This window comes from Anolis sagrei, chromosome 3 (genome assembly GCF_037176765.1).
Source record: "Anolis sagrei isolate rAnoSag1 chromosome 3, rAnoSag1.mat, whole genome shotgun sequence".
Lineage (NCBI taxonomy): Eukaryota > Metazoa > Chordata > Lepidosauria > Squamata > Dactyloidae > Anolis > Anolis sagrei.
In genome coordinates this window covers 169,722,076-169,740,579 of record NC_090023.1, presented here as the reverse complement: position 1 = coordinate 169,740,579, position 18,504 = coordinate 169,722,076, and the positions used below count along the sequence as shown (strand labels likewise).

The 18,504-nt window shown below is 40.7% G+C and overlaps 1 protein-coding gene across 1 annotated transcript in view; it reads left to right on the top strand.

Moving 5' to 3' along the window:
• Nucleotides 1-18,504, top strand: part of CTNNA3 (catenin alpha 3) — a 1,221,152-nt gene that overhangs the window by 286,568 nt on the left and 916,080 nt on the right. The window contains exon 6 of the mRNA XM_060768919.2: nucleotides 775-1,038. Coding sequence (XP_060624902.2) covers nucleotides 775-1,038 — 264 coding nt within the window. The remainder of the gene's footprint in view (nucleotides 1-774; nucleotides 1,039-18,504) is intronic.

The window sequence follows — 18,504 nt, the reverse complement described above, 5'->3', positions numbered from 1 at the left end:
AAGAAAGAAAGAAGAGAGAAGGAAGAGAAAGGAAAGGGGAAAAGGTATGAGGAAAGGGAAGGAAAAAGAGAAAGAAGGGTAGAGAAAGGAAGACTTGAAGAAAGAGACAAAAAGAAGGGAAGAGAGAGAAAGAGAAAGGGAAGAAGGAAAAAAATCATCCCAATCTCTACTTTAACTCAAAATGTGCTCTACAGATGTTGCTTTCCTCCTTCAACCCAAGACCTAGGGCAAGTTCCATATGCCTTGTGTATATTATCACATTTTTAAAGTGAACCCCCCCCCCCACTTTGTACCCTATAGAGATCATGAAGAAAATTTTCAATAATTTCACCCTTGACCCTTTTCCATATCTGAAATGGACATTGTTTTGTTTAGTAAAGTGATGAAATTTCTCTCCCAGTGGTGTTTTCCTGGTTCTGAGAGAAAGCCACCTTTGCTTAAATTGATCTGTAGGATTGGTATAAAAAGTCCCTGATCATATTGGGACCTGAGAGAAACTATTTTGGGATTAACAAAAAATGTATGGAGCTCCAAAATAAAATTGGAAAGAACAGGAACAAAGTCTCAGACTTTCTGGTGTTTTAAATAAATTTAAATAAATGTGCTCTTTGATTAGTCAATTGTTTTTCTTTGCTGGATTCATAGAAGTTGTTGCTACATTACTTTTCAATTCATAGTTCATAGAAATAGTTGCTATGTTACTTTTAATTTTTAGTGTTCAATACTGTTCTTCTCCAGAACTATGTACAGACAAATTTCTGCTTTCTTTGGCAGGATTTAAAATCCAACAATCAACGAGATGACATTGCAGCAGCACGTGCCTCTCTGAAGGAAAATTTGCCTCTTCTCCATTCAATTTGTTCAGCTTGTTTGGAACATTCAGACATCATGTCTCTTGCAGCCAGCAAAGACTCCGTTTGTAATGAAATACAGAATGCTCTTGATGTCATTTCTAATGCTTCTCAAGGAGGCGGAAACCAAAAGGTGCAGCTCATACCACAGGCAGTGACTCTTGGAAGTGCCCTTGATGAACTGGAGGTAGGTGAAAAATAGCATGGTAGCACGCTTTACAAAGTGGCCTAAAATAACGTGTGTGTGGAATGTGGCATCACAGAAGTTTTTGATTTATATGGTTGGCTTCATGTCAGAGGTCTCAAAAACTTCACCAACCTGGATGACTTATTTTAATGAGTTCATGAATTGGCTGTGATACAAAGATATTCTAAAGAAACAAAATAGAAGTTACATTTTAAAGACCCAGGAAGAAATAAAAAAATCCTTTCCTTTTTTCTTTTTTTCCTTTTTAAAAAATATTTCTTCTCATGTTCGCCAGGTTTTCTGTTGAAATTTCCTACTTTACTAAAATACATTGTTTCTAGGGCTGGGCGGTTTCGTTTCGTTAATTCGTAATTCGTTAAAAATTCGTTATTTTTTTATAACAAAGCGATAACGAACCATTCTGGAGCAACTTTAAAACGAAACAAATTTTTAAATTCGTTTCGTAATTGTTTCGGATTTGTTATGTATTTGTTTAGTTATCGTTTTGAAGTCGTTTCGTTATTATTTCCGCATGTCTGGGGCAAGTTTTATAGTTGTTTTTTGTTTAATTAGTGAAAAAAAATTATAATATCACACCAACAGTCAACAACAGAGGGAGAGGGAAGCTTCAGAAGTTCCCCCTGTCCCATTTGGAGGTTTTTTAGCGTATTTCGCGGTCGCGTCCGCCATTAACGAATCGATTTGTTATTGTTTCGAAATTGATTCGTTATTGTTTCGTAATTTTTTTTAACATTTACGAAATTTCGTAAATATCGAACTTTTTAAAAGAAAAATTTCGGAATTCTTTTTAAAATCGAAACGCAAAACCCCCCAAAAAACGAATCGATTTTAGAAACAAATTTTTCTGTTGTTACCCAGGCCTAATTGTTTCCACTCTTTTTATGTAATAAGACAAAATATGTACTATTATTCTAAGTCTACTGGAAGCTCCTTTCTTTAGGGAGCAATCTTTTACTTGCAATAAAAACAATTACAAAAAAGAAAAACTATGATAATATATCATGGTTTCAGTATAGGCAGTTGAACAAGGCCTATAATAGAGATAAGAAAGTGTGCTTTGAAGATGGAGGCCAAATATGGGACAAAATAATTTCAGAAGAAAAGTGACTGCCAAAATGTGCAAAGTCCTCCTAGCATGATCAACTGAGAAGGTACAAATTAAAGACTGCATGTCTAAGTGGGAGGCAAATATTGGCCATGCTATATAAATTGCAGACTGGGGAAAAATCTGGGACAAAAAAATACACCAATGGCTATGATCTACACGAAAACTGGTATAAAATGATGTATCAATAGTACATTACTCCAAGCAAATTGGCAAAATGTTACAAAAACGTTCCAGATAACTGCTGGAAATGCAATGCACAAGTGGAGTCTTTTTTCCACATGTGGTCTTGTAAGAAGGCCACAAAATTTTGGAAGAAGATCTGCAAAGTTATACAGAAGATCCTGGGAATAAAGATACAAATGAATGAAACATGAGTATTTTATACTGGGAATAATTGATTTTGATTTGGAAAAAAGGATATCTTTTTTCCATCTGTCAGGGGTGATTTGAATGCAATATTCCTGCTTCTTGGCAGGGGGTTGGACTGGATGGCCCATGAGGTCTCTTCCAACTCTTTGATTCTATGATTCTATGATATTTTATTCAATTATTTGGTCATGGCAGTGAGAATAACATATGCTAAGAAGTGGAAAAAGAAAGAAATAACTATGTTAGAAGAATGGTCACTCAAAATATGGGCCATTATAAACAGGGCCGTAGCCAGAAAAAAATTTCGGGGAGCGTTGAAAATTTCGGGGGGGGGGGGGGGTTGAAAATTTCAGGGGGGGGGAGTTGAAACCTGCCTCTTAGGTCACGCTGAAGCAAAGAGCACAGCAGGGGCAGAGCAGTCTTCAATAGCCTGCAGCTCTGCCCCTGTCAACCACCTCCACCAAGTCTGGCCTCCTTAATGAGAGCAGTCAACACCCCCCCCCCCCAACTTGGTTGCTTCGCTACATCGGCTATTGCTGCAAGTAATGACAGTGTGAATAAATTGTCAAGATTTGCTTGAGATAGTGCTTGCAGTTCTGGAGGGACTCTTAATTTTTTGCGTCTCATAGACTTAGCATGGGGATTTGGTTAACCAGTTAAAATTCATGAGTAAACCAGGCTTATTTTTTTTAACCTGAAAAATTTCAGGGGGGGGGGGTTGAACCCCTAACCCTCCCCCCCTCGCTATAGGCCTGATTATGAACATGGACAGTCTATCTCAACAGCTTAGGATTCATCAGAGGAGCCTACAGAAGAAGACAGGTTAGACATTAATCCAGAACTACTTTACACAAAGAACTGCTGCGAGGAAGATATAAAGAGATGGATGAACAGGATAGAGATTGAGGGTCAAAGGTTGGAATATAAATAGGGAACTGTGTTTGTTACGATGGAAGAGACAGGAGGTCAACAAACTTCTTTTTTTCCTTTTCTTTCTTCCCTTTTTCTCTCTTTATTAGTTCAATATGTAACACATTTTAGCATAGACTGAAAAGAAAAAAAATGGTGCACTTCCTTCTTTGTACCCCTCATCCCCTAATAAAATATCATTTAAAAATATTTCATTTTGTGCTTCCTGCAAGCTAAGCACAAAATGAAATCTTCAGATTTTAGAAAAACACTTTTTACAATCAAACATATTTGATTATAATTTCAAACTTCCAAAATGGATTTATTTATTTACTGTACAGTATTTGCATTTCTAAAATTACCTCTTTGCTTTCCCAGTACAGGCAGTCCCCAAGTTACAAATATCCAACTTGCAAATGACTAATAGTTAAGAGTGGGGATGGGACAACAGGAAATGAGAGGAATCTGCCCCGTGGAAGGGAAATTCAATGATAATTCAAAAATTATCATTGGGAAAAAAATGTCTCCACTGAAGCTTTCTCACAAATCCATTTTTCCACAACAAATCAAAATTTTCAAAATCCAAGTATCACAGGGAGTGACATTGAAGCGAAATCTTCTGCACAGGGGCACAGATAGCAAAACAAACACCACAGTGGCATTTACCCTTTTCTATGCTATTCAAAGCTTAAAAATATATGCATTTGGCTCATTATACTTAAAATGTACCTGTTCCAATTTGCATACAAATTCAACTTAAACACAAACTTACAGAACCTATCTTGTTCACAACTTGGGGACTACCTGTAGTCCAAACTGACTTTCCAGTTTATGGGCAAGAGGACTGGAAAGGCAGGGTCTACTTAGCATCTTGGAGGTGTTTGTACTGCTCTTGTTTGGAAGAATGTTGGGACATAGGAGTACTGTGATTCATCTCCCAGTGCTGTAGAATTGTGTGTATGCCTTCAAGTTACAAGTTGATTTATTGCAACCTCATGAATTTCATAGGGTTTTCTTATGCAAAATGTACTCAGTGGTGGTATTAACCACTTCCTTTTTCCATAATGTGGCATTCATTAGTGATCTCCCATGCAGGATTGACCCTTCTCAGATAGGATCTGATGCCTTTAGAGTATTTAGGCATACAATAGAACTAACCAATTAGTTACAATTGAATTACTGCCCCAACTCTGAATGCTATAAGCTATTTTCCTATGGTGCAAAACACACTTTCCTCTCATCCCCTCCTCTTTGCTTATGATATAGCATGAGGTACCCATAAGCTAGCTCTGAATAACACTATTTCTCCTTCATTCAGAACCTCATCATCAGACTTCTGCAAAGAAAGAGGGAGAAGAGGAGTGAATCTGTTGCCTAGTGCGCAGCTCTCTCTCCACGACACTTTCCCCATCACATGAGGAAATTGTTGTCCATGGAAACCTTCTGTGCTGGGGTGGAAGTGTCCAGCAATGCTTCCACCCCAGTTGGGGACAGGGCTCATGGCAGAAGTCACATGACATTGTGTTATTTTAGCATCCTAAGATGCTAAAATTACCCCATCTGATGAGCTAGCTAGTGCGTATGGCAGCAACCAAACTCTCTAGTTCAGAGATCCACAAACTTTTTAAGCCGAGGGCCAGGTCACAGTCCCTCAAACTGTTGGTGGGCCAGATTATAATGCGAAAAATATATGAATGAATTCCTCTGCACACTGTACATATCTTATTTATAGTGCAAAAACATTTAAAAAACAATACAATAATTAAAATTAAGAATAATTTTAACAAATATAAACTTATTAGTATTTCAATGGAAAGTGTGGGCCTGCTTTTGGCTGATGAGATAGGATTGTTGTTGTTATTGTGTGCTTTCAAGTAGTTCCATACTTAGGTTGACCCTGAGCAAGGGCCGGGTAAATGACCTTGGAGGGCCGCATTCGGCCCCCGGGCCTTAGTTTGAGGACCCCTGCCTAGCTGCTTGAAGTATCTACTTTTGATTATTTTGATAACTTATAGAGAAATAATTGTATTTGTTGTGTGCTCTCAAGTCATTTCTGACTTATGGTGACCCTAGGACAAATCTATCATGGGATTTTATTGGTTCAGAGGGGGCTGTCTTCCTCTGAGACTGAGAGAATGTGCCTTGTCCAAGGTCATGCAGTTGGATTGCATGACCAAGCAGGGATTCAAATCTTGGTCTCCAGAGCCATTGTCAAATCACTTTATTATGCTGGCTCTCAAACCACATTATTCCTATATCATTGGCAATGTTGTTTGGGGCTAACAGCAACTTGGGTAAAACAACATATGGAGGACTGCAGATTCTATCTTCTATTGTTAAAATATATAAATATACATATGAGAAGATATATATTGTGGTAAAAGCTTCAGTACTGCTCATGAATAGCAGAGAAGAAAATATTTTTTCTCCATCAACAGACTCTGCTTCTCAGTGGGTTGCTGGTCTAATTTTTTGGGAGGTGGGCTGAAAGTGTAGTGAGGCTGCCCCCAAATGTTATTAATTCTTAATTTTTGGGAGGTGGGCTGAAAGTGTAGCGAGGCTGCCCCCAAATGTTATTAATTCTTAATTTTTGGGAGGTGGGCTGAAAGTGTAGCGAGGCTGCCCCCAAATGTTATTAATTCTTAATTTTTGGGAGGTGGGCTGAAAGTGTAGCGAGGCTGCCCCCAAATGTTATTAATTCTTAATTTTTGGGAGGTGGGCTGAAAGTGTAGCGAGGCTGCCCCCAAATGTTATTAATTCTTAATTTTTGGGAGGTGGGCTGAAAGTGTAGCGAGGCTGCCCCCAAATGTTATTAATTCTTAATTTTTGGGAGGTGGGCTGAAAGTGTAGCGAGGCTGCCCCCAAATGTTATTAATTTTTAATTTTTGGGAGGTGGGCTGAAAGTGTAGTGAGGCTGCCCCCAAATGTATTAATTCTTAATTTTTGGGAGGTGGGCTGAAAGTGTAGTGAGGCTGCCCCCAAATGTTATTAATTCTTAATTTTTGGGAGGTGGGCTGAAAGTGTAGCGAGGCTGCCCCCAAAAGTTATTAATTCTTAATTTTTGGGAGGTGGGCTGAAAGTGTAGTGAGGCTGCCCCCAAATGTATTAATTCTTAATTTTTGGGAGGTGGGCTGAAAGTGTAGTGAGGCTGCCCCCAAATGTATTAATTCTTAATTTTTGGGAGGTGGGCTGAAAGTGTAGCGAGGCTGCCCCCAAATGTTATTAATTCTTAATTTTTGGGAGGTGGGCTGAAAGTGTAGCGAGGCTGCCCCCAAATGTTATTAATTCTTAATTTTTGGGAGGTGGGCTGAAAGTGTAGCGAGGCTGCCCCCAAATGTTATTAATTCTTAATTTTTGGGAGGTGGGCTGAAAGTGTAGTGAGGCTGCCCCCAAATGTTATTAATTCTTAATTTTTGGGAGGTGGGCTGAAAGTGTAGTGAGGCTGCCCCCAAAAGTTATTAATTCTTAATTTTTGGGAGGTGGGCTGAAAGTGTAGTGAGGCTGCCCCCAAATGTATTAATTCTTAATTTTTGGGAGGTGGGCTGAAAGTGTAGCGAGGCTGCCCCCAAATGTTATTAATTCTTAATTTTTGGGAGGTGGGCTGAAAGTGTAGCGAGGCTGCCCCCAAATGTTATTAATTCTTAATTTTTGGGAGGTGGGCTGAAAGTGTAGCGAGGCTGCCCCCAAATGTTATTAATTCTTAATTTTTGGGAGGTGGGCTGAAAGTGTAGCGAGGCTGCCCCCAAATGTTATTAATTCTTAATTTTTGGGAGGTGGGCTGAAAGTGTAGTGAGGCTGCCCCCAAATGTTATTAATTTTTAATTTTTGGGAGGTGGGCTGAAAGTGTAGTGAGGCTGCCCCCAAATGTATTAATTCTTAATTTTTGGGAGGTGGGCTGAAAGTGTAGCGAGGCTGCCCCCAAATGTTATTAATTCTTAATTTTTGGGAGGTGGGCTGAAAGTGTAGCGAGGCTGCCCCCAAATGTTATTAATTCTTAATTTTTGGGAGGTGGGCTGAAAGTGTAGCGAGGCTGCCCCCAAATGTTATTAATTCTTAATTTTTGGGAGGTGGGCTGAAAGTGTAGCGAGGCTGCCCCCAAATGTTATTAATTCTTAATTTTTGGGAGGTGGGCTGAAAGTGTAGTGAGGCTGCCCCCAAATGTTATTAATTCTTAATTTTTGGGAGGTGGGCTGAAAGTGTAGTGAGGCTGCCCCCAAATGTTATCAAATCACCCATTTACGGTATATCTTCCTGGTTCCTGTTTTCTCACTGTGTTGTTAGATGTCTTTTGTTTATAGATTTTTCTATGTGGCTTTTACGCAAACAGTGCAAATGGCACCTGAGGCTGGTTGAGTTAGATAAAGCAAAATTGATTGAGTATTTAACCTTTTAAAGAATGCATTCAAAATTAAATGGTTTCATTTTTCTTTATTTATGGAAAAATGGCATTGGAGAAGAACCTCAAATAACCTTTGCTCTATCTTGCTTCTGCATTGCAAATAAAGTGCCATGAAATAAATGGATGGTAGTAAACAGCCTGTTGGGAGCCAATCTCATTAAATGTTTATAGTGTGGAAATGTGTGAAAGAGCTTACTCAACAAGTACTGTCTAGAAGCTTTCCTAATATCTTTCATACCATAAGATATAATTTATTGTTGGGCAAAATCTGCAGTGGCTCTGAATACTTCCGAAAGCTTTAGAATTGCAACACATGTTAACTATTCTTTATAGTTGCATCTCTAATAAAAACAAATATAATGTCACTTGTGCAATCATTGAATATTTAAAACCATCATTAATATAGGTGGTCAGTTATTCTAATGCATTCCTACCTATTGTACATTTAACATACTTCCAGAGCTTTCAGAATCTTGGTTTATAGCAGAGCTCTGTCACTTTGGGCGGGCAGGCTGGCAGGCTATTGTACATTGTGATGTGCGTCCCACTGCCAGTCTGTCTTCTTCCCATTATTCTCACATCCATAGCTATTAATGGGTAAAAACAACCAATAGCTCTGAATCTCACAATATTCCCATCACCTACCATGGAGCCCTTCCACACAGCCCTATATCCCGGAATATCAAGGTAGGAAATCCCACAATATCTGCTTTGAACTGGGTTATCTGGGAGCCCTTCCACACAGCCCTATATCCCAGAATATCAAGGCAGGAAATCCTACATTATCTGAGTGTGGATTCAGATAACCCAGCTCAAAACAGATATTGTGGGATTTTCTGCCTTGATATTCTAGGATATAGGGCTGTGTGGAAGGGCCCTTGGTGTGATGGGTCCCTTCCATTTCCATGTTAGCGCACGGGCACTAAAGTTCATAGTATGTTTAGGCCCCCTCGATGGACTGTCACCTTGTTGTGGTGAGAGGGCTTGCATGTTCCAATGAACCTGCGGGCACAACAACTGGAGTCATGCACTCCCAGGAGTGGCCGCCGGGGAGGTTCCAGACCAAGCACAGTCCGAAGACCCAAAGACCTCAATGGCGGAGCAGGCGGAGGATAACATGGTACATATTACAATGGCTATGAAGGCTGCAACAGACTGAGAAGCCACGGTCATTGTGTTAAACTACACCACCAGTGGAACCTCACTCTGTGAAGACTGTGTGTTGATCAGTGTGCACTGACCTTTAAAAAACTCACGCACAGGTGTCTTCCAAAGAAAATAAAAACAAACCAACAAAAATCCCATGGCGATCAGCGAGTGGCAACGGAGGCAGGACTGTGAAATCTGGAAGCCCCTAGTCACAGACTGGCACATGGGCGGTGGATACGGACTCAGTCGTTCTACCTCAAGGTCCGAGGCAGTTGAGTACTTCGGCAGCTGTATCCACGACTGAGCAGCCCTTTTGAGGATCCACTCTGCTCACCCCACATGGAGAGGGGGCTAGAAAAGGCACCCTAAACATAGTCTGCCTCTGACTGGACTGCCGCGTCCAGTGGGGTCACCACCCTGCAGCCAAAAGTGAAAAATGAACTTTGGTGCATGGAACGTATGGACACTGATGGACAACACTGACAGTGAACGCCCCGAATGCAGAACTGCTATCATTGCAAGGGAGTTGGGACGCTTTAACATCGACATAGCAGCCCTTCAGGAGACCCAGAGAGCAGGAGAGGGACAGTTGAAGGAAGAAAAGGGAGGCTACACCTTCTTTTGGAAGGGACTGCCCGAAGAAGACCAAATAATGCATGGAGTTGGCTTTGCTATCAGAAATGATCTGGTGAAACATCTGACTGAAGCACTCACTGGCATCAACAAACTACTCTCAACCCTCCGAATTGAACTTGCCAAAAACCAACAGGCAACCATTATAAGTGCCTATGCACTAACACTAGATGCTGATGAAGACATCAAGGAAAATTTTTACTGTCAGCTGGACACTGTCCTATCGGAGATACCAAAGGAGGACAAAATCATCCTCCTGGGGAACTTTAATGCAAGAGTTGGGCAAGACTTCGACCTGTGGCCAGGGGCCATAGGAAAAGACGGGGTTGGAAACAGCAACTCGAATGGCATCCTGCTTCTCACCAAATGTGTGGAACACAATCTTGTCATCACCAACACTCTCTTCCACCAGAAAAACAATCTCAAGGCATCATGGAAGCACCCCCGGTCAAAGCATTGGCACCTCTTAGACTACGTAATCACACATGCCAGAGACCGCCGTGACGTGCTCCTCACAATAGTCATGACAGGTGCTGACGACTGCTGGACAGACCACAGGCTAATCCGATCCACAATGACTATCAAGATCGCCCCCAAGTCCAGACTCCAAGGAAGAAAGACAAGGTGCAAAATGAACAACCAAGCCCTTCAGGAGCCCTCCAAATGAGCCCTTCTCCAAACAACACTCAAGGACCATCTACCCACAGAACACCCCGAAAATGTTGAGGGACATTGGAACAAACTGAAGACCTTCATCATCACAGCCTGCGAAGAAACTATTGGATATCAAACCAAGAAACATCAAGATTGGTTTGACGAAAATGACAACGAGATCCAACAGCTAATTGACAAGAAAAGGAAAGCCTTCCAAACATGGCAGAGAGACATCAACTGTGCTTCTAAGAAAAATATCTACGCCAGCTCAAAAGCTGAGGTCCAAAGAAGGACAAGAGAACTCAAGAACATATGGAGTACAATGAAGGCTGAAGAAATCCAACACCTGGCAGATACCCATGATGCTCAGGGATTTTTCAAAGCCACAAAGGTTATCTATGGACCGAGAAACCATGGCATACAGCCTCTATGCTCATCAGATGGAACCAAACTCCTGAAGGACCAAAAATCAATTGCACTACGTTGGAAAGAATACTACCAAAGCCTCCTGAACTGCAGCTCCAATGTGGCCGAAGAGGTTCTCTCACAAATCCCGCAACAACAAACCAGGGATGACCTTGCAGCACTGCCTAATTTGGAAGAAGTCAGAAATGCCATCAACCAACAAAAAAATAACAAAGCCAGCAGACTGGATGGGATCCCTGCTGAAATCTTTAAAGAGGGAGGACCTGAGCTGACTCACCAACTCCACCAGCTCATAAAAAAAGTGTGGGTGACTGAGAAAATCCCAGCAGATTTCAAGGATGCCACCATCATCACCCTCTTCAAAAATTGGGTGCCCTAACAAATTCGTGAACATTCTGCGGCTCCTCCATGATGTCATGATGGCAACAGTTTTGGACAGCAATGGCTCCCAAAGTGACCCATTTAAGGTGGAATCAGGTGTCAAACAGGGATGTGTTATTGTCCCAACTTTATTCTCCATCTTCATTGCTATGATACTTTGGCAGTATATCTAACCCATTCCAGGTTGAAGTGAATGTGTAATGATAATGGAAGATGCCACCTCCTGGCACAAAACTCTGGAAAGTTCGTGAAAAAAAAAGTTGAAATCTAAACATTCAGTTTAAACCTTTAATCTTCTTACTATTCCATTAATTCCACTAGAGCAAGACGAACAAAGCACTCAGGCAGGGCACATTAGGAAATCTGTTTGATCAGATCTGTCTACTGCAAATGTTCACTCATTTGTATTGATTTCATTACTGTTTCTTTTAAACTGATCAATGCAGAAATGCCTGACACATATCAGATTTCTGTTGCAAAGCTCAACTAGATAATGAGATAACTCTTTATCGTCAGTCTTCCTCCGCATTTAATTTTTTATGAAGGGAGCATAAAGACTTAAATGAAGTTGCTTTTAAGAATTAAAAACATCCTCTCAAGAGTCAGACTTATCTATATTTTGTTGAAATATCTCAGCTGTAGAAGTTAATAAATATCAAAGAATATCTAAGATATCTGCAAGCATGATATGAAAAAAGTTAACCATTTTGAAGATGAAATAACAGCCATTTTCTCTGTCCTTTTCACTTTGTGCCTATGGAGCTTAGTGCATTAGAAAGTAATTCTGAAGTAATGATTACTCTTGAATTGGAATACTTACAGTAACAGCAGGTTTTCTCAAAAGTAACTCCCACGGAATTCTGTGTAAAACAGGTGAAGTCCCTGCGGGTAGAATAAGAAAAAGTTGTACCTTCAAGGAGGGGAAAAAGAGGACCCGGGCAACTGCTGATGAGTAGTTTTGTGCATGGATTTGTTTTGGCTGTTTGCCTTTGGTTTCTTCGGCCTGGCTGGGTGATCGTAATGGCAAGAGCACAACCACCATTTTTTTTTTTGCCCGAAGCAGCCCACATGACTGCTGGGTGCAGCTACATCCCTAACAGACCTAACAACCTCTGCCATAGATGCTTGCCATAAATGCAGGCGAAACATCAGGAGAAAATGCCTGTAGAACATGGTCCAAAAACCCAGTACTTCCCTTCTATTTGGGAGCATGCAGCATGTGAAGGAACACCCCAGCAAGCGAGAGTCCAAAAGCAGCAGGCTCAAACCCAGAGCCTCAATCAATGGCTGATACCAAATGAGAGACTCCCCCCTGGGCACACAGAAAACTGGGCGACTTGGAAGGCGCTGAACAGACTGCGCTCTGGCACTACGAGATGCAGAGCCAGCCTTCAGAAATGGGGATACAAAGTGGAATCCATGATATACGAGTGTGGAGAAGAGCGAACTACAGACCACCTGCTGCAATGCAACCTGAGCCTTGCTACATGCACAATGGAGGACCTTCTTGTGGCAACACCAGAAGCACTCCGAGTGACCAGATACTGGTCAAAGGACATTTAATCAACTACCAAGCTTGAAAACTCTGTGTTTTTGTATGTTTGTTTGTTCTGTTAAAAGTGTAATACAACTGTTCAGTTGCCTGACACGATAAATAAATAGCATTTGGAGGGGCTGCCACGAGCTATCATGGGGTTTCCCTGTGAGCACTGCCTGTTGGGCCAATCAAAGTAGACGAACATGGTGACACGTCTTACACAATCTGTGTCTATTTCATGGGGCAAGCACCTCCATTGCTCAGTTGCATCCTGGCTCTGAGAGGTGCTGCTTCAGTCCGATTGCCTTGCCTATTTTGCCTTGCCTTGCTGCTTGCTCGCAGCTCTGCTTTAGCTTTTTGCCTTGCTTGGCTTGATTTCTAGCATCATATTTTTTATTTTTCTTTATTTTCTTGATTCTTTTTATTCAGTGGGACTGGGAGTTGAAAAGTGTGGATGGGTGGGTGTACATTTTTGGGAACTTGGGAGAAATGAAAGAACATCTTTTAGGTGGGTGGGTGTGCTTTTCTTTAAAAATGTTACAGTGGCTCTGAGCCTTGAGATACCCTTTAGTTTCTTCTCTTCTCTCCCCTCTTTATATTTTTCCTCCCCCTCCTTCAGAATTTTTAAAAAGATAATAAATATTAATGATAATAATTCCGCAAACAGCAAAGCCTCATTCTCAGAAAACTACTACCTGCCTTTCGACCTACCTAAACTTACCATCAATACTTATAATTTAATTCCTTTGTAAACAAGCTAACTTTATTGTTTATATGTGCTCTCTGCCTTCTTAATTTAATAATATTATTATTATTATTATTATTATTATTATTTGGCTGTTGGTGCCTAATAATAATAACAGCCAGCAGAGCGATCTTGTTTGCTGTGGACTCCTCTTGTGTTTCAAATAATAATGTATTGTCGCAGGCTTTCATGGCTGGAATCACTGGGTTGTTCTAGGTTTTTCGGACTGTATAGCCATGTTCTAGAGCAGGGCTCCTCAAACTTTTTAAACAGAGGGCCAGATCACAGCCCTTCAAACTGTTGGAGGGCCGGATTATAATTTGAAAAAAAGAAGAAGAAAAGAACGAATTCCTATGCACACTGCATATATCTTATTTGTAGTGCAAAAAACATTTTAAAGCAATACAATAATTAAATGAAGAATAATTTTAACAAATATAAACTTATTAGTATTTCAATGGGAAGTGCGGGCCTGCTTTTGGCTGATGTGATAGGATTGTTGTTGTTGTTCTGTGCTTTCAAGTCATTTCAGACTTAGGTTGATCCTGAGCGAGGGCCAGGTAAATGACCTTGGAGGGCCATATCTGGCCCCTGGGCCTTAGTTTGAGGACCCCTGTTCTAGAGTGTATAGCCATGTTCATCCTCTGAGGATGCCTGCCATAGATACAAGCAAAAAGCCAGGAGAGAATGCTTTGGGAACATGGACATACAGCCCAAAAAACCCATAACAACCCTATTATTATTATTATTATTATTATTATTATTATTATTAGGAACTTGTGGAAATTTTCCCAAGCCAACAGAGTCCATCATCTCTCTCTCTAACTCCAAACTCCACCAGGACATAAAATATTATTGTTAATACTATTCAAAAGAATTATACCAGCAAAAAACACCACCAACCCAAGTTCTAGTAATAATAATAATAATAATAATAATAATAATAATAATAACAACTTTAAAGGCACAACAGTTAAGAACAATTAAAACAAACAATTAAACATTCACAAATAACACAATCATCGTTAAAACGGGTAATAAGTTCTAGTAGCCTTCCTCTACCAATCTTACCTTTTGTATTTTCTTTGTCTTCTTAATTTCAATTAATAATAATAATGATTTGGCTGTTGTGGAAGTGCATCTTTGACATTTTGCAGGAAGAAATTGTGCCCTGCTGTCACTCCTGGAGAAGTTACAGAGCTGGGCCAGCAGGGGATACATTTTAGGGAGTTTTTAAAGGTCTTATCATTGCTAGAAAGAAAAAAAATCCTAAAAACCAAATGTTATGAAACTTGGTGGGCCAACAGTGGTACGTGTGTCTTCCATGTGTGGTTATTTTCATCTCAATAGCCCTGAAAATGATGAAATGGGTAGTCCATGAACCCCCCCCCCCCCCATTGCCACCAATGAGCCAGATCTAACCGCATTTTTCAGCTGTGGACTAAAATTGGCTGTTTGGCTGCCTGTCTGTTTTCAGGAGACACACATAAATGGGTAGCAGAAACGGACTGAGGTTCAGCTGAAATGCAAAAGCCCATTGATCAGTTAGTGTGATGCAGATACTAGGAAATGTTCCAGAATGGATGATTACATAATTATTTAGAACATTTAAAAAAGAATTTTGTGATTACTAGAACCCAGCACGTTTCTGAAGAACCAATTATTCCAACTCATCCCATCGTTTATTTTTAAAGTTAAAAGCTTGGTTTTTCAGGGAATGTGGTAGTGTATTTTGATTATAGTAATGGTTTTGACAAATAGTCTCAGGACACTTCCACTCTTAATAGTCTTAGGACACTTCTATTCCCTCTATTCCCCCTTGGTTAGACCACACCTGGAATATTGTGTCCAATTCTGGGCACCACAATTCAAGAGAGATATTGACAAGCTGGAATGTGTCCAGAGGAGGGCGACTAAAATGATCACGGGGCCGGAGAACAAGCCCTATGAGGAGCGGCTTAAGGAGCTGGGCATGTTTAGCCTGAAGAAGAGAAGGCTGAGAGGAGATATGATAGCCATGTATAAATATGTGAGAGGAAGCCACAGGGAGGAGGGAGCAAGCTTGTTTTCTGCTTCCTTGGAGACTAGGACGCGGAACAGTGGCTTCAAACTACAAGAGAGGAGATTCCATCTGAACATGAGGAAGAACTTCCTGACTGTGAAAGCCGTTCAGCAGTGGAACTCTCTGCCCCAGAGTGTGGTGGAGGCTCCTTCTTTGGAAGCTTTTAAGCAGAGGCTGGATGGCCATGTGTCAGGGGTGATTTGAATGCAATATTCCTGCTTCTTGGCAGGGGGTTGGACTGGATGGCCCATGAGGTCTCTTCCAACTCTTTGATTCTATGATTCTAAGAAAGGATTAAGTATTTTTTGGGGGAAAGGGGAACATCCTCTGCAAGCAAGAAGGAAGCAAAAGATCTTGTCTACATAAATCACAGAAATAAACAGAGAAGTGAAACAAAAGGGCAGACATGCTCCCTAATGTCTCCTCTCACTTATCACTGCACAAGTGTTGATGTCTCTTTGTTTTCAACACTGATGAGAGTATAGTCTGGAGGGCCATAAACTGCCCACTCCTGATTTAGCGAGATTAACAGTAATCACTAACATCTCAAGGAGGTTCCTTGGATACACGTGCGCCTATAGGAATGAACTACAATTGCAATCCAGTGTGTAAAGAAGGTAGCATTTATTCACTAGCCGCACACAATTGTCTTCTATGATTTTGTCAGAAAGTTCTTGCTAGAGGCTGTATGGTAGACAATGCCAAATGTCTGAAAAATAGTTCACAATATTTAGTTATTGTTATTTTTACAACTGTTAATTTGTTATAATTAACAAAACCTCATAAATTTTCTTAAAGACTTAGGTTACACCATGCATTCATTAGGCGATCCCTCATTATCTGAGTAGGATAGTCTTCCAAGATCAGTGTACTGGCAGTGGGTCCGTAGGTGACTGTGGAGCCCTATTTTTGACCTGCATCTTCTCCTGCATTGGTTTCCAGGTGGAAAGTGGTTCTGATCGGGGTTTGCTTGATATGCTATCCTCTTGGCATGTTTCCCTCTTTCGCCCTCCATTCATTCCTCTTCAAATTCTGCAGCACTGCTGGTCACAGCTGACCTCCAGCTGGAGCACTCAAGGGCCAGGGCTTCCCAGTTCTCAGTGTCTATGACAGAGTGTCCAAAATTTGAATACTGGTGGGATTGGGGGTGATCGATTTTGTCATTTGGTAATGCTGGAGTTGCTGGGATTTATAGTTCACTTACAATCAAAGAGCCTTCTGAACTCCATCAACGATGGAATTGAATCAAACATGGCACACAGAATTCCCATGACCAAGAGAAAATACTGGGAAGGTTTGGTGGACATTGACCTTGAGTTTTTGGAGTTGTAGTTCACCTACATCCAGAGAGCACTGTGGACTCAAGCAATGATGGATCTGGATCAAACTTGGCACAAATACTCAATATGCCCAAATGTGAACACTGGTAGAGTTTGGAGAAAATACACCTTGCCATTTGGGAGTTGTAGTTGTTGGGATTTATAGTTCACCCACAATGAAATAGCATTCTGAACCCCACCAACGATAGAATTGGACCAAACTTTCCACACAGAACCCCCATGACCAACAGAAAATACTATGTTTTCTGATGGTCTTTGGTGACCCCTCTGACAGCCCCTCATGACCCCCCCCCCAGGGTCCCGACCCCCAGGTTGAGAAACACTGAACTAGATTATCTAAGTCCACACTGCCATACAATGCATTCCAGTGTGGATTTTATACAGCTGTGTGGAAGAGGACCAAGATACCTGGATAACCAAAGTTTGCAAACTACTGCTGTAATGTAATTATATACAGGCATCAAACTACACATTAAGAGAGTAGGGCAGTTGCCTATTAACAATCCCAGCTGTAGTATTGTTACCGTTACAGCACAGAAGAATTATCCTTCATATTGCAGTAATAATATAAATAAATTATGTCATAGTTAGAGCAATTAATTAAAGAATAATTCATTATTGGTAACAGTTTGCATCTAAACCAAGTCATAAGTTTTTTTTAAAATCCATCTTTACCCTAAACCAGGGGTCCTCAAACTTTTTAAAGAGAGGGCCAGGTCACTGTTGGAGGGCTGGATTATAATTTGAAAAAAAACCTGAATGAATTTCTATGCACATTGCACATATCTTATTTGTAGTGCAAAAAACACTTAAACAATACAATAATTAAAATGAAAAATAATTTTAACAAATATAAATGTCAGGTTAGACAATGTATTGCAATGTAATATAGCTCAGTCATGCACTGCTAAGGGGCTTCTATTGGGAATGCTGAGTCCTGCATTAACTGTATATAGGGAATCATTTGGGGAATGTGTTCTGGCCTAGTCTAGGTGATTGTGAATGATGCAATCCTGGGTTTGAGTTGAGTCAATGAGTTGGGAACCAATCAGAGATTGCTATGTGTAAATGAATTGTATATTAGGAAGTCATGTACAGTATATATTTCTCCTTGTGCTGTGATGTTGTTCGTCGAAGGCTCTATGTAATTAGAAAGAACCTGTCTGCTAAGACAAGATATAACTGCATGCTGTGGTAAGTCTGTAATATCATCTAGACTGGGGGAAAGACAATGGTAAAACTGACAATGGCCGGGCATGTGCTCAAGTGTCTGTAAAAGGTTCCAGCATGACTGCAGGCTGTGGGAGAAGTTGACTGAAAATACTGTGCAGGAAGAAGCTACTGGAAAGCGCTGAAGTCCTGCAACTGATCTGCTGCTGAATTGTGAAGTTAATATCAACAATAAACTTATTAGTATTTCAATGGGAAGTGTGGGCCTGCTTTTGGCTGATGAGATAGGATTGTTGTTGTTGTGTGCTTCCAAGTCATTTCAGACTTAGGTTGACTCTGAGTGAGGGCCGGGTAAATGACCCTGGAGGGCCATATCCGGCCACCGGGCCTTAGTTTAAGGACCCCTGCTCTAAATCCTAGAAATTAGGATTTTCTAATGGAATTCCTTAATACCTTATGGAGGCCTTGTCTACACAGCCATATAAAATCCAGATTATCTGTTTTGAACTGGATTGTATGGTAGTGTGACTCATATAATCCAATTATCATCCGGAGTTTTGGAA